General features: G+C 36.1%; 1 protein-coding gene across 4 annotated transcripts in view; it reads left to right on the forward strand.

The window, feature by feature from the left end:
- Positions 1-26,551, forward strand: part of LRRK2 (leucine rich repeat kinase 2) — a 72,743-nt gene that overhangs the window by 27,383 nt on the left and 18,809 nt on the right. For all 4 annotated transcript variants that reach the window (XR_012658639.1, XR_012658638.1, XM_075081346.1 and 1 more), the window contains 22 exons: positions 517-650; positions 2,283-2,427; positions 2,730-2,869; positions 4,821-4,949; positions 5,036-5,206; positions 6,927-7,182; positions 7,409-7,597; positions 9,001-9,122; positions 9,591-9,660; positions 10,120-10,340; positions 10,826-11,076; positions 12,369-12,517; positions 14,335-14,428; positions 16,287-16,473; positions 16,864-17,045; positions 17,568-17,797; positions 18,824-18,951; positions 20,208-20,426; positions 22,600-22,801; positions 23,423-23,511; positions 24,488-24,675; positions 25,601-25,755. Coding sequence is in view for 2 of the 4 variants with exons in the window: in XM_075081346.1 (XP_074937447.1) it covers positions 517-650; positions 2,283-2,427; positions 2,730-2,869; positions 4,821-4,949; positions 5,036-5,206; positions 6,927-7,182; positions 7,409-7,597; positions 9,001-9,122; positions 9,591-9,660; positions 10,120-10,340; positions 10,826-11,076; positions 12,369-12,517; positions 14,335-14,428; positions 16,287-16,473; positions 16,864-17,045; positions 17,568-17,797; positions 18,824-18,951; positions 20,208-20,426; positions 22,600-22,801; positions 23,423-23,511; positions 24,488-24,675; positions 25,601-25,755 (3,651 nt within the window). In the remaining 2 variants the exon portion in view is untranslated. The remainder of the gene's footprint in view (positions 1-516; positions 651-2,282; positions 2,428-2,729; positions 2,870-4,820; positions 4,950-5,035; positions 5,207-6,926; positions 7,183-7,408; positions 7,598-9,000; positions 9,123-9,590; positions 9,661-10,119; positions 10,341-10,825; positions 11,077-12,368; positions 12,518-14,334; positions 14,429-16,286; positions 16,474-16,863; positions 17,046-17,567; positions 17,798-18,823; positions 18,952-20,207; positions 20,427-22,599; positions 22,802-23,422; positions 23,512-24,487; positions 24,676-25,600; positions 25,756-26,551) is intronic.

A 26,551-nucleotide genomic window follows, 5' to 3' on the forward strand; every position in this document is an offset into this window, starting at 1 on the left:
TAAAGGCAATCTGCAGTGGGAGAAATATGGTTTTTTAGTTCTATACCTTTAATAGAATTTTGGGAAAGTTTTAACTCTTCTTATCAGTTTACTGTTGTATATCCTGTTTTTTCCTCTGATATTAAGCGTGAGAGTACAGATATGTGGTACTGATTCTTTTTCAGAACAACTTTTTGCAAGTATTCCTCAACAATTTAATTGAACATTTACAAAGCCAATAACTCTGAAACTAGTAACTTGGCTAATATGCAGACTGATTTCAGGTTTTCAGGTTTTTTGGTGAAATTGTCATTTCAAACACAGTGTACTCACATGACAGTGTAAATCTGGAGGGACCCCAGTCTCTGTAACTACAGCTTTCTGAAAATGTCATAAGATCTGAAATGTGCCCTCTGAGTCAGTTGTTAAAGCCTGCGTGTTCAATTGGTTTTGTAGTATTGGGTTAATAATATTGGGTTGATACTGGGGAGAATATTAAATCTGTTCTTCTGAGGAAGGCTGTTTCCATTGTTGCAGATACAAAGAATGAACACCAGAATGGTTCTTCCAGAGATGTGGGAGATGCTGCTTTTGCACTTACAGTAAAAGTCATTAAAAGCCAGTGTCTGTTGGAGGGAACTCATTCGTTGGTGCTTAATGCTTTGAACAGGGTAAAGTTAAAGATTTATTTGAATGAATTTTGTCACTATTTTACACTTGCAGTGGTGAGTCATTTGTAAATTTTAGTTCCACGTTGATGTTTGTATTGATTTGATAGAATTAATCTTAACTCCTGAGTTTCATTTATCATTTGGGGTTTCTTCTTACTTTCTGTTCTGGAGTGTATCAGATGATCCTTTATACAGTAACTCTAAAGGATATTTATAAAAACAAGGCTAATTTTTTTTCAAGCATACAGTTTATTTGTGAGTTTTTAATGGGCTAGTTTATACATTTAAGATGTCCTCATACCTACACCTCAATTACACATAGAACCGTGTGGTTCTTTAATATGGCTTTCACGGATACATACTCCTTTGCTTTCGGCAGAACAGTGTTTCTCAGTTGTCTCCATTCTTTTCCTGTTCAATCATATAACTTTTTCCAGCCACTGGAAAACAAAATGATCACAGTGCCTTGAAGGGGAAGCTGAAAAGTGAAAGGCTGAAGCAGGCCAAACTGGGCACTTTGCACAGCAAAATAACCTTAAATCCTAGTGATAAGAAAGGTTTAACTCCATGGCCTTCAGAAGAATCCCACCTCCACAAGGTTTACAAGGTTCACATGACCACAATCAAAATGGATGTAGCAATTAGGCTTGCCAAGCACCTTCAGTCAAGGAAATTTGCGTCTCTCACATTTATTGTAAAAGTCAGAGGAAATAATGTGTCAGCAAAAGAGTGCTAGAGTGTCTAAAGGATGTTTATTGGCCTGAAGATATAGCATATAGGAGTTAACAAGGGAGGCAAAATAATTTTTGCTTCAGTATGTATTACAGTCTCCAGTGCTTTGTGACCATCCTGACTGCTTTTTCTGACCCAGCTGGTTTGTGTTTTAAGGTGCTACAATATCAGCCAGAAGGGCTAGAAATTAACATACTTTAACGAAAAACTAGAGAAGGAATAAGGAGGAAGATGGGCATGGCCCCACAGAAATTTGACAGCACTTGCAGATTTGCAAGTCACTGTAACAGCCATGCACGTTTTCAGATCTAGGCCTCATCTAGGTTTCCTCCATCTAGAAATGGAGGGGAACTGGGAAAAATAATCACAAATAACCTATTGAATTGCTATATAACTAAACCCAAAGCTTTTAAAACCTTGATGGGGTGTAGTAATAGGTATGTTGCTTCATATCTTTTTCTTTTCATATTTTTTTCAGTTGCCACCATGTCTATCACTTGTGCTGGTTCTCAAAGAAACCCCATTTTTGTTCCTTTTTAACCACAAAGGAAATATATTTTCTCACTGTCCTTGTCCAAAAGTGGTGTGAACTTGTGAATGGTTGTACTGAAACTTTGAAGAAAAAGAATCCCACTCTCCATTAGAAAACTAGCTAGGGAATATTTTCAGAATCAAAGGTGAAAATCTGGAGAGGTTATGAGCGGTTGAAACTGATGTTTGAAAAGGAAACCTTTTTGAAATTGTGATTGTAGTTATTTATTGTCACATCAGCTGTAATTTCACATACTTTAAGAACAACAATCACTGTTCTTAAAGAACGACTTCAAGAACAAGCAACTCTTCTGTTGCCATTTTAAGCAGAACAATCTTGATCTGATTTTATATTCATTTCTCCATTAGTTTATTGGAAATCCTAACATTCAGAAGTGTGGATTAAAACTACTTGCTTCTGTAGCTGAGTGCACTGGTGCACTAGAAATTTTAACCCAGCAAGGAGCTACTGACACTGTGCTTCACACCCTACAGATGTATCCAGATGAACAAGGTAGGGAAGGTATTTTGTTAGTTGAATGTTAATGATGTAGTAGGAGGGGCTGATAACCATAGAAGCTATGTTATCTACTACACTTTTTAGTACTGGATGTGCTGTAAGTTACATGGCAAGAAAAGTCTGCAGTACTGCATAGTCTTCATGTCTATCCACTTTGTAGTTATGCCTGGCCCTGAAACAGCTTATGCAAATAACTTTCGGGAATATTAGTAATATAACACTACTTAGGTCATGGGTTTATTCCACTCGGAATGTCTGAATAATCAGCATTATTAATCTTTCTTTTTTTCTTCTAGACATACAGTGTTTGGGTTTGAGCCTTCTACGTTCTTTGATTACAAGAAAGAGTTTGTGTATTGCAACTATGCATGTCCTGTCAACAGTTTTGGTTTCCACCCTGCGGCGATTTAAAGAGGTCGCTGAAATCCAGATACACGTATGTGTTATTTCTACATGGAAAGATGAAAGTGAAAGGCAAAACCTTAGAAAATTATTTTAATGTAGTTATATTTTAAGTATAATTCCTTATTTTAATTACTTCATTTTGATTTTATTACAATTACTAGATTAGTATAAGCCTTTATAATTAAACCCATATGTTTGCCATAGGGATGGTTTTATTGGGGGCATACATTCAACCCAGAATGTGTAAGCATAGGTTTAGGTGTTTATCTAAGACTTCTGATATCTGCAGACTAGAACAAATTTCTCAGTTATGGTCCATCATTCAGGCAACCATTTAATAATATTACCATTTAATCAACTAACCATTGTTATAGTATTGATTGCCCTTCTTTGAAAATTAATAGAAAGTAACTTAGCTCCCAGCCCTGCCACCAGCAATAAGCTCAGTGTAGGAATGCTGCATTTAAGGAAGGTATTACTGGAATACTGTGTCGGACTTTGGATCTACTTCTCAGTATGGACAGAGAGTTCTTATTCTGTCTGCAAACACATGTTCAGTCCTCCCTGTGTGAAAGTTCTGTTTCCTCTGCTTCAGAAGCTTTCCCTGTTTTTTGCCAGTTTCATTTTTGCAGTGGAATGGAGCTTCCCTGTGAGATCAGCTTCCTCAGAGTTTCTGTAGTTCTGTTTCAGATCAGTTTCAGTATGAAAATATCACAAGTACAGCCTCCCTTCTTTACTGCTTTTTTTTCCCCGAACCCTTCCAAGTTTAGCTGAGCAACCAGTGTGGAGAGAAATCAAAATAATGTGGTGGAATAAGGAAGTTACTTAAGTGATTTAGTCTCAATTAGGTTTGGACAAAGAGTCTGTAATTTACCCAGTTCACCCTTCTAGGTGAACTTACTTGTAGAATCGTGAGATAATTTTGTACTTCTTTTTAGTTTTTAGAAATACCTGTTAAGTTTTTCATTTAGCCTATGTATTTTTTTCAAATCCAAAGATTACAGAGCTTCTTCATCCCATATCCTTAGAAGGAGATTGTTTCCTCTGTTCATTTTCAGGAAATCACAAGTACATTTTTCACTGGCAGGCAGGATGTTGTCAGATATTATGGTGCATAATTTGGCTTTTCAAAGTGTCAGCTTATATCTGTTTAAGTGGGTGTCATGGTTTAGCCCCAGTCAGCAACTAAACACCACGCAGCCGGTCGCTCACTCCCCCTGTGGGATGGGGAAGAGAATCAGAAGGGCCAAAGTAAGAAAACTCGTGAGTTGAGATAAGAAAAGTTTAATAATTAAATTAAAATAAAATACTATAATAATAATGATATAATGAAAAGGAAAATAACGAGAGAGAGAGAGAGAGGTTAAACCTCGGGAGGAGGGAAAAAAAAACAAACAAGTGATGCAACTGCTCACCACCGACAACTGACGCTGCCACCCCTGAGCCGCGATTGCTGCTTCCCCCAGCCAACCGCCCCCAGTTAATATACTGGGCATGATGTCTTATGATATGGAATATCCCTTTGGCCAGTTTGGATCAGCTGTCTTGACTGTGCCCCCTCCCCTCCCGGCTTCTTGTGGACCTGGCAGAGCATGAAAGGCTGGAAAAGTCCTTGACTAGTACAAGTATTACCTAGCAACAACTAAAACATCAGTGTGTTATCAATATTATTCTTATACTAAGTCCAAAGCACAGCACTATGCCAGCTGCAGTGAAGAAAATTAACTCTATCCCAGCTAAAACCATGACAGTGGGTCAGCTAAATAAGCGTGAAACTACAGCTATATAAACACAGAGACACCAGGTATTCTGCCTACTCCCCTGATCTTCTCCAATTTGTGAATTATTGCATGTTTAAAAGCAAGACAAAAAAAAATTAAAGTACATATCTTTTGGTTGAAATTTTATTTTGTTGCACGACCTGTTTTAAAATGATACTTTTTAACACCGCACTTATTTCAATCTTCTCATTGTGTTCATAGGGATTTCATGCAATCTTGTCAATTCTTGGTTTGTCACCTTGTTTTGCAAAGTTGCTGGTACATGAATCATTTGACACAGTCATTTTCTACCAGATGTCTATGTGTTTCACTGACCAGCGAGATCGACAGGTATCTTCTCTGTTTTGACAGCTCCACAGCTGAAAAATTTCCATGCTTTTCTTGTCCTAACTTTGACTGTTTGTCTTCCCATTCAGTTTCAAAGCCTGTGTTGTAAATGTTTTGCTAAAATAGCTGAAAATGATGATTTAAAAAATACAATGCTGGAAAAAGCATGTATTGAGTGCAATAGTATAATGGCTGAATGTTTACTTCTATTGGGAGCTGATATTAATAAGAAGACAAAGACAAACTCTTTGATCTATCAGGTAATATATGGAATTATATATAGTTTTATTGCTTTAAAATTTGTGCTTTTGGGTTCCTCTCTCTTTTCATGTAAATATATATTTGACAGAACACAGCAGCAATACCCAGTGCAATCTAACTGTGACCTGAGCGGTGTTAATCATTGCTACTTACGGTGACTTCAGGTTCAGTCTGACGTTCATTGAAACACCCTTCACTTTACTGAAGCTCAAAGGGTCACTGTCATCTAGAATGTTCCCACACAAGTTCACTTTAAAGTCCATGCTTTCTGATTGTTTACCCTGTTCACATGCAGACCTGGGTTCAGTCAAGTACTGACTTAGCCTTAGTTGGAGTATTGGAGTATTTTTGAGGGGAGGACTTAAGCTCAAGATTTGCAGACTCCCAGTCTTTTTTTCTGAACTAATCAGGCACAGATGGCATCAAGCCCATTACAGCCCAGTCCATGAGCTGATATTCCATATTCAGCTCTTTCCAAGCTCTGTGAGGCCAAAGTACAGATGGACCAGAAAGCATGACTGTGCATAGATAGGTTTCAGTGTGCTTAGTCCCTCTCTGTTCTACACCTGCAAAGAAGACTTTGCCCAAAATGTCTGCCCTGGCATGGTGGACTTTTTTTACTTTGTGTTGTACTTAAAGATTAGTATAGTCATCAGGTTTTGTGATGATTTATCTGTTCTGGTTAGAGTTCTGACTTTTTATCAACACAGCTAAAGTAATGTAACATCTTGGAATGCCTGCAGTCACACTAGCTGCAAAGAGCTTTATCCAGGCAGTGGTCACATCCAAAGCATCAACTATTTGAAATATGTTGGTGTCTTAAATAAGGCTATAGGCAAACATCTCATCTGGATTCAGCCTTTCCAACACAGAGGCCATTCCTACCTGCTTATAAGCGCTCCTTGCTAAATGTGACTGCCTTTAAAAACTTTTTTGAGAAATTATGTGTATGAGAACTTCTTAATTTTGATTCAGTGTCAAAGTTTTAAATGGTCTGAGATAAGCCCATCAGTACTGCCTGAAATGAATTTCCTAGTGTTCACTTCTGCTGGCAGAGCTGGCTGGGCGATAAAGCACAGCTGAGTTGGAGCAGACCATCCATCCATGGAGTCTGAGGTAGGCAAATCTGTGTTAGTGAACCACAGTGGAAATATTTAAGTAACTGGAAATATTTCTAAATTTGTAGTAATTTGTAATATTCACAGCCAACACTGCTCTGTGTAGCGATGCAAGCTGAGAGATTGGAAAGAGTAAAGCTGACTGAAGCCAGTGGACTTGAGCTCCCTAGCACTAGGCAAGACTTGATGAGTCTCACTATTGTTGCCTGTTCATCTGATATCCAGATGACATGGCAAAATAACCCCTAAGTGTCTTTTTCCACTGAACAGATAAAGAAATGGGGTTGCCATAGACCACATAACGAAGCTCCATAAATTACCATTCATTCTCGCCTGGAGATTATGTGCACTCATGGCAGAAATTACAGTTACAGAACTCAGGCATTTGTTACATTTTGGGCAAAGACTTCAGGAAAATGGGAGTTAGTGCTTAGATGCCTTAGGCAGGCATATGCTTTGAGGGGTAGGGAATTGTGTAATTGAAAAAGATACATGATCCTAAAAATACATTTAAACTGAATTTGAGACAAGTCTCTTAATGCAGTCTGTGCTCTTGTTTGAGTGCCTTCCGTAAATTTTTTTAATTGCTTTTCCCCGTTAGGTTTGTGAGAAAGGAAATAATCCTAAATTGGTGGAATTGCTATTAGCCAATGGTGCTCGAGAGCAGGATGTTCGGAGTGCTTTAACCATCAGCATAAAGAGAGGAGATAGCCAAATCATCAGCTTGCTCTTAAAGAAGCTTAGCCTTGATGTTGCCAACAGCAGTATATGTCTTGGAGGTTTTGGTATTGGGAGACTGGAGCCTTCCTGGCTTATTCCTTTGTTCCCAGATAAACTTACTCCAATACGAAAACAAAGTGAGTATGTATACAATTTGCTATATGAAATGTGTTAATATCTCTTGATGGTACTATATAAGTGTTTTAAATCAAGACCTTCGGTTGAGGATCTTTTCATAGCATTCAGCTGGTTATAGAAAGACCACCAAACCTTGAAAATAAATCAAGTTATTTCCGTTATTTCTTTGAAGCTATTTGGATATTTTGGAGAATATGCTATCTTTTCGGTTTCTCATACATACAGATGCAGGTTCTGCACTGGCAAGAATGGTGCTTAAATTCCAGATGAAGAATATTTCAGAAAATAGGTCAAGAGCCACCTCTGATCTAAACTTATCTGAAGATGGAGTGGATAAAAACTATGATTGGAATTTCATTTCTGACCCATTAGTGGACAGTGTTTTTCCTTTGAGTGATGATATTGATAGTGAAGGTAATTGTTTTCTTTTTTTTTTTTTTAATCCCAACCTAGTTTACCAGGGCTACACCATAGCTGTAAATCAGTAGTATATTTGTATTTGAGATAAAACACTTGCCATGAAAAAAATACTTCTATGTAAAACTTTGTTTGTGGTAACGTTGGAAAATAGTTTATGATGAGTAAGTATGTGATTTATCTACAAAATTAGGACCTTGAAGCATTTTATTCAGTTATCCATTTAAAATTCGTTCTTCATGCATTCAGTTTCTTGTAGAGAGAGGCTAAGATTCATCCAGCCAAATTTAGATATTGACTATTTTGATGTCTGTTTCTGAGCTATTCTTGTATGCTGCCTTTATAGTCAATAGCAAAAATCAAGTGCTTCAGGAGTATAATTTGTCTCATCATGAAGTCAGGTATATTGTGATCTAGAGATCCCTGTTCCCTGGGTTGTCTGTAAATGAAGTGTGCACAACTAAGTCTGGTATGGAGGACTATGTTGTTAACAAGTCTATGTTCAGCCCAACGTCATTCTTGGTAATGGTGTCAGGAAATCTGAATGCCTTTAATTTATAAAAGGCATTTATAAAAAATGGCATTTCTGTCTATAATATTGGTAACTTAATAATAAGTGGCCTTAATTTACAACATGCCTTTTGTTTGGTCAGATGTTAATGTTGTTTTAGAACCGTTGGATACTTAAAATCATCACAGATGAATAATTTGAATTTTGGAATCAGAGAATCCTAAGGCATTTTGGGGTTGTTTTGTTCTTTTCCTTTACATCATTCACCACCATTTTTCATTTCTGTAGGACTGAAGCAGAGATATATAATACCAATAGGTACTATTTGTTGTCCCACATGGAAAAGTTGTTAAGTCATATGTAAATTATTGTAAAAAAATACAGGCTTTGCTAACAGGAGTGATATTAGGAGTTTTAAAAGCAGCTTTGAGAAGAGAACCACTAAATGAGTCCAGATAATGATAAATCACCAAAGCCAGAGTGTCATTTGGTATCCTCAATAAATGTGGGAGTGCAAATTTATCTACTAAAATACAAACTTTTTCTATTTTGAAGTTATTTACACTGCAGTAGCACAAAAATGTGTTACGAAACATGTATAATAATCCCAACCTGCTGGAAATTTTAAATGATGAAGCATCAATGTAACAAGCTGCAGGTCATATTTGGAGCATGTCAGGTTAGTATTGCCCATGTACTCTAAAACATGTTGACAACATTCTTGGCCTGTTGCACACAAAATTAACCAGTGAGAACCTGCCAATATTGATGCTTTTGAAAAGCATCTCTCTGTTGTATGTCAGAGTCTCTATTACAGTTGAATTCTGAGCCTCATCTTTAAATACATTTTCTTACTTCTTTGTCCTCCTGTGTTATCGTATTGTACTAGGAAGTGAAGGTTCACTTTATACAAAAAAGAAGTCCAATTCCATTGCAGCTGCTGACTTATATTGTAGGGAAATGGCATTTCAGAGAGGTTCTCCTACTTTGCCACGACATTCATACTCTGTGGTAAGTCAGATCCTTATCCATTCCAGGCTTTTTATAAGTCCATCTGTGTTGCCCCTGCAAAATTGTTAATAATCAAGTGTTAGGAAGGGTCATGTAACCGTATGGGCTCTTGTCTCACTGTTGCCATTTAATATTTCCTTCTATTTCTGTGAAATTACTGTGCTCCAGATCACTGTAAACTGCAAAAGTTTATCATCAATAAAAAGTACACATTCTTGTGAATTGCTTGGATTTCCGGTCTGATGTTCTTTGTGAATAGGTCCACAGTTTCTGTGGAAATGGACCAGTAAGCTTTATAAAGATGTAACCCATTGTTATTTTTAGTTGAAATGTAGAGTTTCTTTGTGTTCCCCCTGGAAGTTCTGATAAAAAAGAAACCACAATAAAAAGAAATCTGCTGAATTCAGATCACTTCAGATATCTGCCTATGTCCATAACTGGTTTTTGCTCTCTTCTGGGATTTTCCAGGGACCTGGCTCAGATTATGAGCCATTAGTGAAACAAAGAAGAACATTCTTGCCTTCAGATGAGTCCCTCAGTAAGTAAATTATACAGTTTAACATATATAACAGATTTTTCATCCTTAATGCTTTCACAAGCATAGCATGCAAGGATTTCAGTCAGATTATCTATTTGCTTACAAAGTGGAGGATACATTTTGGAAATACTACATTAGAGTACAAATAATGCATATCTAGGGAATTTTTTTCTGGGCTTCACAAATAATTTTTGTCAAATTAAACAGGCAATGAAATTTCATGAGTGCCCTTATTAGCTTTCAAAAGATAATTCTGTTGTACAGTGCATAAACATCCATCTTTTCCCTACTGTCTTCTAGATTTCTGTCCCTTAATAGAATTCTTCCTGGATTTGGATCTTAATCAATATCCAAACATTCACTGTCTTCTGCATCTCTAGATCCCAAGTTCATTGATCTTAATTTTAATGACATGGTAAATGAAATCATGCTATTTTTCCCATGTTTTTGTTTTAATAGAAAGCATCTCAAAATTTTCACCACATATAAGACCATCAGACAGTCTTTCTTCATTGATCTCAGAGAAAGAATATATTAAATCACTAGATCTTTCATCAAATGAGCTGGAGAACATTGATGCCATCAGCCAGAATAGCTGCTTAACTAGTCATCTGGAACATCTTGAGAAACTGGAGCTGCACCAAAATGCTCTTACCAACATTCCAGAACAACTGTGTGAAGTAATTCTGCATAATTCTATGTGATAAAAGTTGAGATTAGTTACAATAAATTGTTTGTCCTAATAATGTACCCATAACAATACTGCTCATGAATGTGGGTGTTCACTCAATTTTGATTCAATGGATTTATGTTCAGCTAGAAATAAAAGTATTTTTGTGGAACTGTGTTAAGTCACTTACTGCAGAGAACTGCTTTAGGATGTGTTATATTGAGTAACATAATAACAGAAATGGAACTGAGAACTGCAGGTAATTCGTATCTGTTAAATTCTATGAAACTGAGATAATTAATTTTGAACAATGCTTTATATGTTATTCTGTAGTAGAAATATTATGAGTTATATTGCTATGATGCCTATTTTCTACTGTTCTTGCTTGTGAGAGAAATAGAAGTAAATAAATTGTATAAAATGTAGCTCAATTTAAAACCTATAAATCCATATTTTCATTTAACTTTTTAAAAACAAATTGTCTGTTTCTTTCAGAACTTGAAATGCTTGACTTTCTTGGATTTGCACAGTAACCGATTTACTTCGTTTCCAACGTATTTACTGAAAATGAATTGTATTGCAAATCTTGATATCTCTCGAAATGACATCGGACCTTCCTTTGCTCTGGATCCACACCTCAGATGTCCAACTCTAAAGCAACTTAATCTTTCATACAATCAGCTGGTGTGCACTCCTGAATTTCTTACAAGTGTTGCTGAAAATCTGGAACAGCTATTGCTGGAAGGGTGAGTAGCATTGGTAAATGGGCTGTAGCATAAGAAACACACATAACAGAAAGTAATATATTTGTCACCCAGAATGATGACTGTTATAGCATGGAAGGGATTGTTTATTCAGCAGTGAAACACTGACATTATCTTCCAGATGTGTAAATTGCTGCAGTTTTCAGTGTTGTGTTACTAAGTACACAAGAATATCTGTGGGCCTTGATAGAATCTAATAGTATTGCAGTTTTAGTAACATACTAAAAATGTTGTAGTTCAGCGTTTTTCTACTGCCATACTATTCATCCATAGGGCTGTCTGTGTTGACTAACATGTTCAACAGGTTTTATGTATACAAAGTACAGTTTCCACTGTACTTCATATTCACCAAAGGTTTTTTTGGAAGTATGATTTGTGGAATTGCATTTATTGGTATTGATATGTTTTAAATGACAGATGCAGAGAATATATTTAATTTTTTGTTTACCAGCGCTTTTGATCATCTTTCTTAGTGAGTGAGATAATTAATTCCTGTATGGAATTCTTAAGAATGTTATTATTGATAGCTCTGTAAACTGCAGATAATGTCTCATTCATATCCCATAACTAATTTTAAATAAGGTGGTGATATTTTTATACTGAAATTCACACAGAATAAAGATAGCAACATGTGTAACTAAAGCAAGCAGTAGTAAATATGTGAATCAAATTTACAAAAGCAATATTTTAAAACCAAAATCCTGTTGCATATCTTAATTAGCTTTATTTTGAACTTTATTAGCAATGTTACCCTTGCAAAATAGTGCTGCATGGTTCTTTTCTCTCTGTCTTCAGGATCTTTGTCTCTTTCTGGTGTTGTTCTTCCCAGAATGCATTGTTTGTAAGATTATATACTCATCCTGAACTGTATCCCCTATATGGAATCCCATTTATTTTTTTTCTTTTTGATAGTCATTCTGTGATTATAATCCTGCAAACACATATCTTTAGTAAACAGAACTACTCACAAATGCGACAGTCCTCTCTGTGTGGAATTGAGCTGCAGTATGTAATCAGGAAATGGCACCTTGTAATACATTCTGACATTTGCTCTCCAAATTAATTAGAACAATCTTAATACCAGTCATGTTATTCCATGTTGCCACATCTACCAGTATTTTTGCTGACTGGTCAGTCTTTATACAGATACAAGTCTTTTTTTTCTTTTTCACCAGCGTAAGGATAGCATTTTCAGGTCAATAGTCTTTACTTTCACTTTTTAGCTAATAGTTTCTGAATTAAACATGGATTTTTTTTTCTTATTGTTAATGTAGAAACAAAATTTTATCCTTATGTTCACCCATATGCTTGAAAGAACTGAAAATTTTAAACATTAGTAAGAACAATATTTCATCCCTTGCTGAGAATGTCTTCATGGGCTGTACAAAACTGGAGCAGTTCAACGCCAGGATGAATGCTCTTGGTAAGTATCTGTGAAAATAGGATCCACCTTCTAGAAACCATTGCAAGTCACAAAATTCCTTAGCCACCAGCATTTGGAGTCTTGGGAGAACAGAAAAGGAGAATACCACATAGGCTTGTCTTTGTTTATACAGTTCCCTAAGCATCAGCTTTTGATTGCTGTTGGAAGCAGTGTACTTCTAGTGGGACTTGATGGCATTTGATCTGACTCAGTGTATCTCATCTTGTTTTTATATTTGTAGTGGATTGTAGATACTGTTGGGGAAGGTTCAAGGCAGAGGACATCGTTCAAAGTTAGCTTGCAAGTCTAGTACTAATACAGGTTTAATAGTGTGCTGAAATACATATCATACATGCATCCTAGCTTGTATCAGAGATAATGTGGCCAGCAGGACTAGGGACATGATGGTCCCCCTGTACTCAGCACCAGTGAGGCCGCACCTCAAATACTGTGTTTAGTTTTGGGCCCCTCCTGACAAGAAAGACATTTTGGTGCTGGAGCGTGTCCAGAGAAGGGTAATGAAGCTGGTGAAGGGCCTGGAGAACAAGTCTTATGAGGAGCTGCTGAGGGAAGTGGGTTTGTTTAGCCTGGAGAAGAGGAGGCTGAGGGGAGACCTTATCGCTCTCTACAGCTACCTGAAAGGACGTTGTAGCGAGGTGGCGGTCAGTCTCTTTTCCCAAGAAACGAGTGAGAGGATGAGAGGAAATGGCCTCAGATAGCGCCAGGGGGTGTTTATATTGGATATTATGAAAAACTTCTTCACCAAAAGCATTGTCAAGCATTGGAACAGGCTGCCCAGGGAATTGGTTGTGTCCCTATTTCTGGAGGTATTTAGAAGACCTGTAGGTGGGCATTTAGCGACATGGTCTAGTGGTGGACTTGGTAGTGTTAGTTTTATGGTATGGTTGGACTCAATGATCCTAAAGGTCTTTTCCAACCTAAACAGTTCTATAATTCTGTAATTCTAAGTATTACCACACTATATCGAGCATTATCTTCTGAATAAGATAGAATGTTTGATTCACTTGCCTGAATGCAAGTGTCATCTGAGATGCCCTGAAGTATCCCACTTGGCTTACAGCTTCTGGTCCAGAAAAAGCAGGTCTTCCATAGCTCCTATGTTGTATCTCCAAGTCATGTGCAGATAGCTCAGGTACTGCGGGGTGGCCTGCACGAGAACCTGCACCTGCGCTAGAACCCAGTGTTTAAGCAATTGAATTGAGTCCAGAGTGTGTTTCAGTAGCTTAGCATATTTTATGCAAAGGTGTTAAAATTAAGTTACGTGTGAAGAATACAAATTTCATAAATGAGATTTTAATGATACCACAGGAGTTCATAAGTTACTGTCAGAATTTATTTCTGTCTTCAAGACATAAAATCTTCCATTTTGAAATTGTCACAGTATTTCAGAAGGTAGCTCTTATACCTGCATTAAACACAGCTGAACCATTAGAGTCATTTTTGTATGCATAAGGCCCACCACTCACTGGGTGAATTACGTGAATGTCGTGTATACTGGCAATACAGTGAAGTGTAAGTAAGATTATGTCAGTGTTTAATGACAGTATGTGATGAAGTATAATACTATGTAATGTGATAAAAGCCAATACATTAACTCTGTTCTAAACTTCTTTCATTTTGGGAATTTAGTTTTAAATAAGCTTTAGAAAAAAGTTTCAGATTCTGCCTTTGGTAACTTGTACAAAGACCTGCATATAGAAGATGATAGACTGACTTTTTCGTTTGTCTTTGATTTCAGAAAATTCCAGTTAAACAGTTCTGAAAAGTAATAGGATTAATTTCTTTTTCTGCTTTAGAAATAATACCTGACTTGTCATCCAGCATAACAAGCTTAAAATTATCCCAAAATTGTTTTATTAATGTTCCAGAAGCGATTCTTCTTCTACCACAGTAAGTTATTATTTTATTTACTGAAGTTACTGTCATGTTCTTGGTGAAGAAAATCTGATGGCAAAGACCTTTGTTAAGCAGAAAATTCTGCGTGTTTTACTGATTTTCAGGAAGTCCCTTCTAACAGGTTAAATCCAAGACTTAGTAGCTTTGAACTGAAGACAAATCAGTCATGTTTTTTCATTATTTTGAGAAATTCTGCTCCTCAGATTCAGATCATTGTTATTGAAAATATATTGCTTGACTGCTGAAGCTGACAATTCTTGCTGAGAAGACCTGGATGAATTTATTGTTTTCCTGAAACCAGCAGTAAAAAGATACTGGCAATTTTTACTTCTCAAGAAGTTCTGCAGTCTTTTGCAGAAGGCTACTGAAATAAGTTTTTCACTTCCCAAATATCAAAAGATATTTATTCTCAAAGAATGATGCTTCCTGTAGATGTAATTGTGATAAAGATGCATGTGACATTTATTTTGGTATACCTTCGAAGCATTACTCATGTGAAAATCAGACTTCTGCTGTTTTTTTTATAGAAGTTACCGACCTTAACACGTCACTAGAATCAGATTCTGGAAGGAGTGCCTGGAAGGGAAGATCAGATCAGTTGTCTGATAGATGTGGTTAGCTGTGAGTGCTGATGGCACCATGGGGAAGGCAGATCCACACAGATTTGTGAACTTATGTTAATGAAATTTGCATAGATCATGTCATTATTAACATGATATTACACTGTTTCAGCATGCTAACGTTTTTATCCGCAGCAGGAAATAATGGATGTGTTGAAAAAGGTGCAGCTTTCAGGTTATACATCTCCCAGCCCAGACAAATCAATAAGGAGTTGCATGGATTTTTTGCATGCTTAATTTTCCACTGTAACATAAACAGCGTATTTGTCCAACAGATGACTTAGAGAAATAAAATGTTCTTTTTTTTATATGGTTCTTAAATACATGTGCAGTTGAACTATATAATTTATGCATATACATGTATCTACAAACATATATTCATAGAAACATTCTGAAAAAAGCATGAGGTATCCATACCATCTGATGTTAGTCTCCTTAGTTAGAAGCAAGAAAGAGAGCAGTTCATATCACCTCATGAGGTTCCATAGTTTATGAGTGGAATCGTGAGTTCTAGAAAGTTGCTAATTCCAGGAAGTTCCCCATTGCTTTTTTTTTTTAAATTTGAAGTTTATAAAAAAAGGACACGAAAATACATATTATGTTAGATTGCGATTAACTTTTTAAATACATTTATTCTAGTATGTTAGGCATTGCACGTAACAATGAACTCCATGGTCCTGGAATCCTGAGCTAAACTCTGTTACCTGGCTATAAATATATATTTACTATACTGTTTACAATTGAATTACTGAATATTTGCACTACAGAAGCGTGAACCATATTTATCTGTGTCTTCTGCTGATCTGAACAGAGCCATGCATGTCTGCAAATTGTAGAAAAGTGGACAGAGAATTATCAAATACGTACACTTATTTAAAGTGACTCTTCAATTTACTCTCTGAAACATATACACACAGTACAGTGTGGATGTTCATTTTCATGACCAGGCAATTTCATTCACAGACAAATACATCAAAAGAACATTATACTGAATCAATCGTATGTATTCATAATTTTTTCCAAGGTAATAAACACCTACTTATAATATCATCTTAATTACTTTTGCTCGTAGTAGTAATTCTCTGTCTTCTACTGTCTACATTCCTGTTAGAAAACTCTTCTGATATCTAATCCATTTATTTATTTATTAAAAATTAATACAGTTCCAGTTAATTTCAGTTTTATTTTTTCTCATTTCCTAGCTTTTCTTTTTTTTATTTTCATGTTTTTAGTTTGCGATCAGTAGATTTAAGCCAAAACAAGATCATAAGCCTGCCTGGACCAATGCACTGGAAATCATTAAACTTAAGGGAGCTGTTATTTAATCATAATCAAATAGACATCTTGGACTTGAGTGAAAAGGCATGTTCGTGGTCTAGGCTAGAAAAGCTACACCTGTCCCACAACAAGCTAAAGAAGGTAAAGTGTGAGATTCTACCTAAAGAAAATGAGATCACTTTTCAATTGAATGCAGTTTTTCAATGTTCATTTGATTTTCATGTCACCTCTCTTATCATTGTAAATTCCCTTGGTAAAATAGTATGTAAGTGCAAATAGTACTTCCTGTGAATGAAAATCACCACATTCTAAGAAGCTTTTCTGTCTGGAATGTGTCATATAATCAGTTTGTATAATGAATTGATTATGAGGTCATTTGTCTATTAGTGTGGTATATTAGGCCTGTTTATTAAAAAAATCTTAAACTACAGTGGTAAAAATAATACCTAGTTTTGTTAAATATGTAATGTATTCATGCTCATACATCTTTTTAAAATGTTTAATTGTCCTTTACGTGTCTTTTTTATTTAGATTCCTCCTCAGATTGGCTTCCTAGAGAACTTGACTTCTCTGGATGTAAGTCATAATCCTGATTTGAGATTCTTTCCAGATGAAATGGGAAGACTGTCCAAAATCTGGGATCTTCCTTTGGAAGGACTCCATCTTAATTTAGACTTCAAACATGTGGGATGCAAAGCCAGAGACATTATCAGGTTTGTTGCCTTAGTGTTCTTTAATATTCTAGTATTGCTTTCGTGGGATATGCAGTAAGCATTAAGAAAATAACATACCCTTTTGAAGAGACGTGCTCGTTTGTCATGAAATCCAGAATGCTTCTCTATGGAAGGTATCATATCATATCATAACAACACACACACATAAAATAGATTATAGTAATTTGGAATATTATAGTATTACTTCTTCAGTTTGGTGCTTTTATAAACCATGCAGTAAATGGTGCTTACCAATTATTTCTAATATGTTTCCTGCATTCCCAAGTGCATTGCACAGAGCACATCTTTGGGTGATTACAAAACAAAAAAAGACACATTCTGAATTAAACTTTAACTTTCAAATCAGAAATCAGAATAGACTGTTAAAATCCCAGTAATATCAAACAGATATTGCAAATTTGAAGAAAATTATATGGTTTTAGATTTTTCCTTGGTCTTGAGTTCTGTTGGGATTTTTCTGTATTACACACTTCTGTGAGTCTGCAAACTTTCTTACGCTAGATTTCTTCAACAACGACTGAAGAAGGCTGTACCTTATAACAGAATGAAGCTCATGATTGTTGGGAACACTGGCAGCGGGAAAACTACTCTGTTGCAACAACTAATGAAATACAGACGAACAGATTTGGGCTTTCCAAAAGCTACAGTAGGCATTGATGTAAAAGACTGGATCATTCAAGGGAAAGGCAAAATGAAGAAAGAGCTTATATTAAATGTGTGGGATTTTGGAGGTATTTCAAGAGCTTATTGTCCTTTACTGTTGTCTTTTCTAACACATTATTGCATTACTTATTCTTAGAGTCAACCTGTGGAATTTCAAGTTGTGGACCGTAGAATGATGCAAACTTAAACCAGAAGTCAAGTGACCACTTATAAATTAGTGAATTCTGTAAATTGGCAGCTAATCCCTCAAATTTAACATAAAGCCTCAGGAATGCGTCAGATGTGGTCTGATGACTCGTTTCAACTATAGCATTGTAGAACTGTCATTTCAGAATAGTAAGAAACTGCTTGTAGTCACCAGAATAATCATCTTCCACTCAACTCTGTTTCTCCCTTTTATAGTCTGAGTCTCTCTAGGCTCTACAGTATCACTGTTCCATAAGGTCATAGAAAACAAAGTCCTTGGGGAGAGTCTGAGCTTCGCGCTTTTGGAAAACTTCCTAAGTTTTCGGGACTCCAGAAGCATTTCTAAAATTCGGGGGTGTTTTATGCTATAGAAAATTTATTTTTAAACATTGGTCCATGATAATTTAAATCAGTCTATATCACAATGGATAAGCACAGAGAGCAACATTCAAGCTGAATGTCCAGCTTCAGTTGTGATTTTAAGTGCTTAATCATGTGAACTTAGGAGTCTTGTTTTGAGGTTGCTGAAAGCATAGGAGAAAGGGAGGGAAGAAGGAAGGAAGGGAAGGAAGCAGTGAGGGAAAAATTCAATATTGGAGTTTTAAAAAAATCATGACCTTCCAAGTTGTCTTTGCAGTAACCATGTTTATCCAATTGTTAAATCTTGTACTTCTTCATTTAAAACTAGCTTACGTATTTTAACTCTACACTTCAGTAAATGAGCTACCACAGAGCACCTATCTAAAATTCATACTTATTACAGGTTTCTTGTCAATTTAGATTCTTTTCTGTAAGCATTAATTTCATTTGTGGATTAGTGATCTGAGAATAAGTGTTGTGCTGCCTTTTTGTGATCTGAAGATGTTCATTGAAGGAAGTACTAAACAGGGGAAATTTTTTATCATTAGGACAAGAAGAGTTCTACAGTACCCATCCTCATTTTATGACCCAAAGAGCTTTATATCTTGCTGTTTATGATCTCAGCAAAGGACAGGCGGAGGTGGATGCTATGAAGCCATGGCTTTTTAACATCAAGGTAAGCTATAGATATGCACAGAATTGAGTTCCACTTTCCAGGGAGCTGTTGGTAAACAGCAAATTAACCACAAATATTTTTAGAGAAGGAAAGAGGAAAGAAGCTCTTCAGCAAATAAACCTAGTAAGATGAAACAAGAGCTGAAATACATCATATATTGGATATGAAAATATTTGTAGACATACAAAGACATGATCAGCAGCATTTTGTGCTTAAAATGGTACAGAGCAATGTGCAGAAGAATAGTTTGTGTGTTCTGGCAATTTTTTTAATTGACTGATAAAAACAGGAAAGGGGTAGTATTAAAGGGATGAAGGGTTAAACCTGCTTTTTCTTTTACGCCATTGTAGTTCTGGGGAAATCAGAATTTGACTAATTTAAAACTGACTAGATGCAGGTTTGAAATTATGCTCTTAAGTGTATGCCTAGCATCCTGTTGTTAATAGGAATGATTCCAGGACTATGGTAGGGAACTTGGTCTGAGAATCTGCCTATGTATTTTTCTTTTGCTCTTAAGTGTTTTATTTTCATCTGACGGAATCACCCCATGGTGAGTATTACTTGTCTTTTCCTTTTGTATGATGGTTAGCCGTGGCTGGGCAATGCAATTACAAAAAGATGTTGTATACTGATCCTGGTTGCTAAACTTGTCTTTTTCACTCTTTCACCTTAAGCAAGTGATACAGGACAGAGGGTTACAGTCAGTTAAGTGTTGACGAAGACCATTTCTGATGTGTTCTCCTTTGCTATGCAGTACTTACTGGTGTTTCATTGCTTCACTGTTCCAATGATGACTAGCAGAGAACCCTTTGCTTTTCCATTTTGTTGGGCACTTTAAATGAAAAATACAGTTGTCCCTCTTTTACTGGCAATGTTACTAATCTGCAAAGTATGAAATCCAGATCTACGCTGCTTCCTTTGAGAAAAAGCTCATTTTTTTAGTATTTCTATTTTGAAATAGACTGCTCTCTGTATGTTCAAATTATGTTTCATATTTATAGGCTGATGCATTTTTACTGCTTTATCCAGTCAAGGCTATTATATGGGATTGCAGTTTAAACTTACTCTGAATAAAGACATGAAGTAGTATTTCAGATTTCAAACGTATTTAAAAGAGGTATATTTAAAGAGGGAGAAACAGTTCCTTTTTATTGTATTGCTTGTTTTGACTAAATTGCTCACATTTTATGTGGCTATAAAACCATAACATCAACGTTCACTATAGAGTTAATCGACTTTATGGATCTTACTAACAGGCTCGAGCTTCAACATCCCCCGTCATTCTTGTTGGCACTCATTTGGACATTTCTGATGAAATGCAACGTAAGGCCTGCATGAGTAAAATTACTAGAGAGCTGTTGAATAAGCGAGGCTTCCCAGCAATCCAAGATTATCACTTTGTGAATGCCACAGAAGAATCCGATTCCATTATCAGGCTTCGGAAAATCATAATAAAGGAGAGTCTTAATTTCAAGGTAAACTACATACTGTTCGTAATGTTGAAAACATCCTAGTTTTAGTTAAGTAAATACATTTTTAAACATTAATTAAACACATAATTAAAGACATTTTTAGTGTAATAGCAAAGTCATCTTGCCTTCTATAAGATGTTACACACAGCAAAATAACGAAGGAAAATCACCAGTTTTGTTTTCATTTTCTACCAAAAAATCACCGTGGTAAAAATCTCAGCTAAGTTTTGTTTTCAAACGCTAGGACCATAAATAGAATATTTAATTAAAAATAGGCCATCTTCTTCTTACAAAGAAATATGATCAAAAACTCTTTTTTGTTGGATGTAATTGCAATAGTAAGTATTGCAAGATTTCAGGGGACCAGGAAATAAGATTTTGTGATTTCTGAAAGCCAACTAATTCTCCATTTAATGATTTCATTTTATGTAGTGTGAAACTGTTCCTAGAATGAGGAAGGTGAATTAAAGCAGGGAAAGACGACCCCTTGGACTGAATGATCCTCCTAAATTGGAGAATCTGCACTCGTTCTGTTGTCTCCAAAGTCACCCCTACCACTCATTCCCTGCTGTTTCCTTACCCACAGTACGAAGCTCTAAGTGAGAATGACAAGTATGAAGAATGTAGCCCAAGCATGGAGCTTATGGAAAGACAGGATCCAATCTGTAGCAAAAATAAGATACACATTTTTATTTTCCTATTTGTACGATATCAATCACATATAGTGTCATTGCATGTTAAAGAGAATAGGTGATGTCCTGTGCTGCTGAAGTCAGTGGCAGAACTTCATAAATCACAGCAGAGCCCAAATTTCTTCTGAATTACTGCTTGAAATATTTTATAGAGCAAATGCTGTATTTATGACCAGCCTCACACTGATGTTGTTACAAGGGGGAGGAGGAGTGCTCACACCTCTTGTTTCTCTCTCAGAAACTACCAGCTTAGCCAGGTCTTTAATCTGCCCTAACTACATTCCACAGTTCAAGGAATAGCTAACGCATGCTAAGTGGCAATGAGGTGGCCTATTCAGGTAAAATGGATTAATTCCACTTCTCCTACATCCAGTAGCTATGAATAGAGCTGGTGTTTGTAAAGGTGTATGTAGCCCTATATCTCACCATATTTCTTCAACACTCTGGAGAAGTTCTGCTTTTTGACATTTCATTCTTGTGTACCTAAAAATTGTTCCTGTAACATCCATGTCTCTTGCAACTATGACTTAAACTCATGTTTAAACTTCTACACAAATGTAAGATAGCCTGAAGGGAAGGAGATAGTTTCCATAAATGATGTGAGACACTCTGTGAAAGGAGTGTTACAAGGTACCTGCTCAGAACTTAGACAAAGTGAGTTAAGTATTCAACATTGGTATCAAGTGCTCTGAGTCTTTGAAATTACACGAGGTACTATTTACATTTTCACAAGGTACTAATTACATTTTTGACACATAAAAATGCTATGGTGTGTTGGTGTCAAACTTCTTTGAGAGGAAGATTACAAACTAAGAAGCCAACTTGGAAATGTTGGGAAAATTGTTTCCCATTTCCTCAAAAAAACCCATACATTGCTACCAAAGTCCAAAGGATGCCTCCAGGAAGGAACTCAGGCTCAGGAAACAGCGGCAAAGCACACAATTGTTTCCCTTATGTGTCACTAACCTGGGCAAATTTATTTCTTCCTCTCCTCTTGTTCACTGACTATCAGCAGTGGAGACTTTTAGTTGAGCTACTGCCCTTTTACCCCCAGTTTATCTAAAGACATATCTAGAGATATTACAGATTACAAGAGGTATCTTTTTGTATTCACTTGCCTATTCTCTTGTGTTAACCTGAGATGTATGACGTCATCTGTTCATACAGTGAATATTTTGCTTTTACTTCAAATCAAAACTGCTCTTTGAACTTCTCAGAAAACATAAATTTTTTATTTTTTATGTGCATGTAATATAGAAATATTTTCTTCTTTGAGTATTCATTTCTAGAAAGACATTCATAATTCTGAAAGAAGAATTAGTTACATCTACCTTTCAGAAGCCATGTTAGTCAATAACTGAGTGCACATGTTCCTTCCTGCTGCATCTGTTGAGTGGACATATCCACCTTACATCTTAGTTTTATTGTCTGCATTTCACATGAATAAATTAATACATTTAAGATTATTATTCCTAATTATACAGATCAGAGATCAACCAGTCGTTGGTCAGCTAATTCCTGACAGCTACCTGGAGCTGGAGAAGAGAATTTTGCTGGAACGTAAAAATGTCCCAATTGAATTTCCTGTGATTGATCAGAAACGCTTACTGGAACTGGTACAAGAAAGCCAGTTACAATTGGATGAAAATGAACTCCCTCACGCAATTCACTTTCTGAATGAATCAGGTGAAATGCTATCTTCAATGTATGTTTGTAAGCACTTTGTTGCAAATCTGCAGCCAGCAGACCTGTACGCATTTTTAAATCTCGCACAAGGTTGCCACAAAGTGTTACCCAAAGCTTGGGTAACATTAGTTTGATAACCCAGATTGTTATGTCATAAAAGAATTCCATGACTTAAAGGATCACTACTGTAACAATTTATATACTTTACACCTCCTTGAAAACATCATACATGCTGGTTAGACAGCACAGTTTCTGAAGAAAGATGCAATTGCAATAATAGCTTGAATAGAAGAGTAGTTAGGTGAATATATGTAACAGCTTATCTCAGTGCCATACAGACTTTGTAAGATTAAATAATAAGCCACCCAGAGCATAGCTGCTTGGCAAAAAAACCCCAGATGGATTACATATCTAACAAAACATCTGCAAATAGAAGTAAAGCTGAACAAACTATGATTGCATTCTACTCTCCTGAGCTGTTGACATAAATTCAGTAGCTGTATTTATAATTCAGATTTTTTATATCAAGTCACATACGAAAAACAGCCCAGAGTGGGATGTTTATTTTGCTTAATATGGAGCTTGAGAAATGCATTGCTAATTACAACATTCTTTGTGCAGGTGTACTCCTTCACTTTCAAGACCCAGCCCTACAGCTAAGAGATTTGTACTTTGTAGATCCTAAGTGGCTATGTAAAATCATGGCACAGGTTAGACTCTGATTACTTTTTGTATCGCCATTCATGGAAATTTTTCCCCTGTCTCAAACCACTGTAACTTATCAGGGATTCTTCTTCAACGTTCCTTTACTGTTTCATGGTCTAGAGTTTCCTCAGGGCCCAGATTGGTTTACCTGGCTCTTTCTGTTTCCTTTGCTTTCTAGACAACTGTCTGTCTCAGTGGTTCTATGTTCTTACACTATAATGTCCAATATCATTTAAACTACACTGGACACCAAAATACATGTAGAACAGAAAAACCCCAGAGGTGCAAAGTAATACTGCAATGTGTTGTAATAGGTTGAGGTGAAAGCTGGAACTTTGAATAAAAGTAGTAAGAATGGGGGAAGAAGGGTCATTGTATGCTTGGTACTGATGGCAGAGGAAAGTGAGTGATGTGGATTCACATGTTGGCATGGGAGATTAGCAGACTGACTGCTTTAGTGAAACCATCATTGATATGTTGATCTAGAAACACTCTCAAATGTTTTTGTATATATTCAGATTTCCTAACCTCTGAAACTTTACCTTTCATTCAGTGCAGGAAATAGAATGGCAAAAATATAAGTTTGAGCCTTTAAAGCTGGTGGGGTTAGAAGTGAGAAAAGACCTAGATAATGTTGTCAGTACCAGTATGCTTGTGTGAAGTACTGATATGAAAAATCACTGTACATAGGCTCCTTTCAGAGAATACTTTCACAAATTAACTTGTAGACTAAATTTCCATATAATATGGAACAGTGAAAGCTACTGAAGAAAGGTAGCACGCTAATGGCTTGGACAGGTTAAATTTTTTCACTGCTGTCTTCTTCCTGGCTAGCATTATGGAAATGTTTGGTTTCACTGTGAAATGGAGTCTGTTTTTTCCCCCTAAATAATAGGCTACCAAATATTTTAGGGAACAAAGTCAGAAAAATGCAGTCTAATGATGACTGGACACCTGAAATTGTTTTACTTTTTTTTAAAGATTCTGACAGTGAAAGTGGAAGGCTTTTGTAAATATCCTAAGGGAATTGTAAAGCGTTCAGATGTGGAAAAATTCCTTTTAAAGAAGAGCAAGTTTCCTAAGATCTACATGTCACAATACTTTAAGCTTCTAGAAAAATTTCAGATTGCTTTGCCATTAGGAGAGGACCAACTACTAATCCCAAGCAGGTAAGCAAAGTGCTAAACCCACAAATGAGAGCCACAGACATCAATCAAAACAAAAACCTCCCATCAGGCTAACTAGTGTAACTGATCATCAAAGCAATTTGGTACATGAAAGCATGATATATCCTTAGTATACTACATTTTAGTAAAAGCTCTCACAGATATGTTAAGCTGATCTTTTAGCAGATGAAGCTTACATCATATTAATGTGGCAGTGAAGTGAAATCTATAAATGATAAAATGCTTTATGAAGATATTTCTTTTACAGTTACCATGCTTTGAGACTACAGCAGGAAGATTATAGTTTAGCCTTACGTTACAGTGTGCCACCATTACAGATATTTATTGCAATATAGAAGAACCATGAATTTCTATAGCCTATTTGCTTGGAGTGAAAACCACAGTCAAGATACTCAAAGGCAGTATCTCTTCCAAACAGTCTAGTTCTTACATGTGGTGACAAAAAGTGTGAAGAATTTGAATGCAGTCTTTTTGCTTTATCTGAATCAAGTAACACAGTTTCTCTGCTTCAGTTACAGATTTCCCTAATGTGTTTAATAATGCTTATTTTGCTTAATGGAGAGAGTGTTGTGTGGATGCATTGATTAGAGTTTCTACATTCTTCAAAGTCCTGGGATAGGAAGATTTTATCTGCATGTCTTACCTGCCTTATATGTGTCTCAGGTTTTTTTCACATTTACATTTAATAACTAGTGATTGTTAGTGGGGTTCTGTTGGGTTTAAATTACAGCAGAACTTCACTTTAGCATAAGCAAACAGAATAAGCAAATACACTATCTGTCTGCTCCCTGATCAATTGAATCATTCATTCATTAATTAATAATACATTTTACATAATAAATAATGTATGTCATCAGTCGGTTTGGCTGAAGTGCATTATTAAATACTAATATTTTTGTTCTTTCAGTTTGTGTGATCACAGACCTGTTATAGAGCTTCCCCACTGTGAAAATTCAGAAATTATTGTCAGGCTTTATGAGATGCCATACTTTCCTATGGGATTTTGGTCCAGGCTGATCAACAGGTTGCTTGAAGTATCACCTTACATGCTGTCAGGAAGAGGTACAGATCTTTATCTTCAAAAGCAATAGTGAACATGTTTGCCAACACTTGCATGTTAAAGCTCTGATCCCCAAAATTGTTTTGCTTTAGCTAATTTCTGGCCACTTCACAGATGTAAGAAAAAGAACAGTGGTCATTTTTGTAACTTAGAAGTATCAAAATAAAGATAATGCCTGGTCTTTACAGTGGCGTGCAAAAGAAAGTGAAGGTTGTAAGCAGCCTATTTTTCTCCTTCACATGCTAGAGATGGAGGAAATCCTTAAGTTTATGCAATATTGCCATTTGCTTCTACGAAGAATACAGGAAAGTATGTGTCTTCCACACAGAAAAGCAAACTGATTCCTCTCAGGTTCATTGATTCTCCATGTATGAAAGTCTGAGAACTTTGCTTATATCAGAAGGGCAGGGAGGTCTTCAATTTTTTTTCCAATAACTCCATGCTTTGACATGAGATCTATGTGCTGAACTTTGCAATTTCATTCATCTTTGGTTTTTTAGTATGTGATTTATGAATACCAGTGACAAGTAAAGTATGAAATATATGCGTGGCTAATGCTTTACAAATATGATTTATAAATGCCTACTGTCCTGGCATTCGATTTCCTCCTTAGCATAGAACACCAGTCACATCCAGCTATTTCATGTGTGTGACAGAGGGAAAATGCAGATCACTGACTTTTTTTCATATGTTGCCTAAGATATTCCCTGTTTGAACCTGAATATACCTAAGCATTTCTGTAATCCCTATATGCATCACCTGCTACATGACTTACCATCTGATTAAATTGTTTGTGGA

Source organism: Phalacrocorax aristotelis, chromosome 1, assembly GCF_949628215.1.
Source record: "Phalacrocorax aristotelis chromosome 1, bGulAri2.1, whole genome shotgun sequence".
Lineage (NCBI taxonomy): Eukaryota > Metazoa > Chordata > Aves > Suliformes > Phalacrocoracidae > Phalacrocorax > Phalacrocorax aristotelis.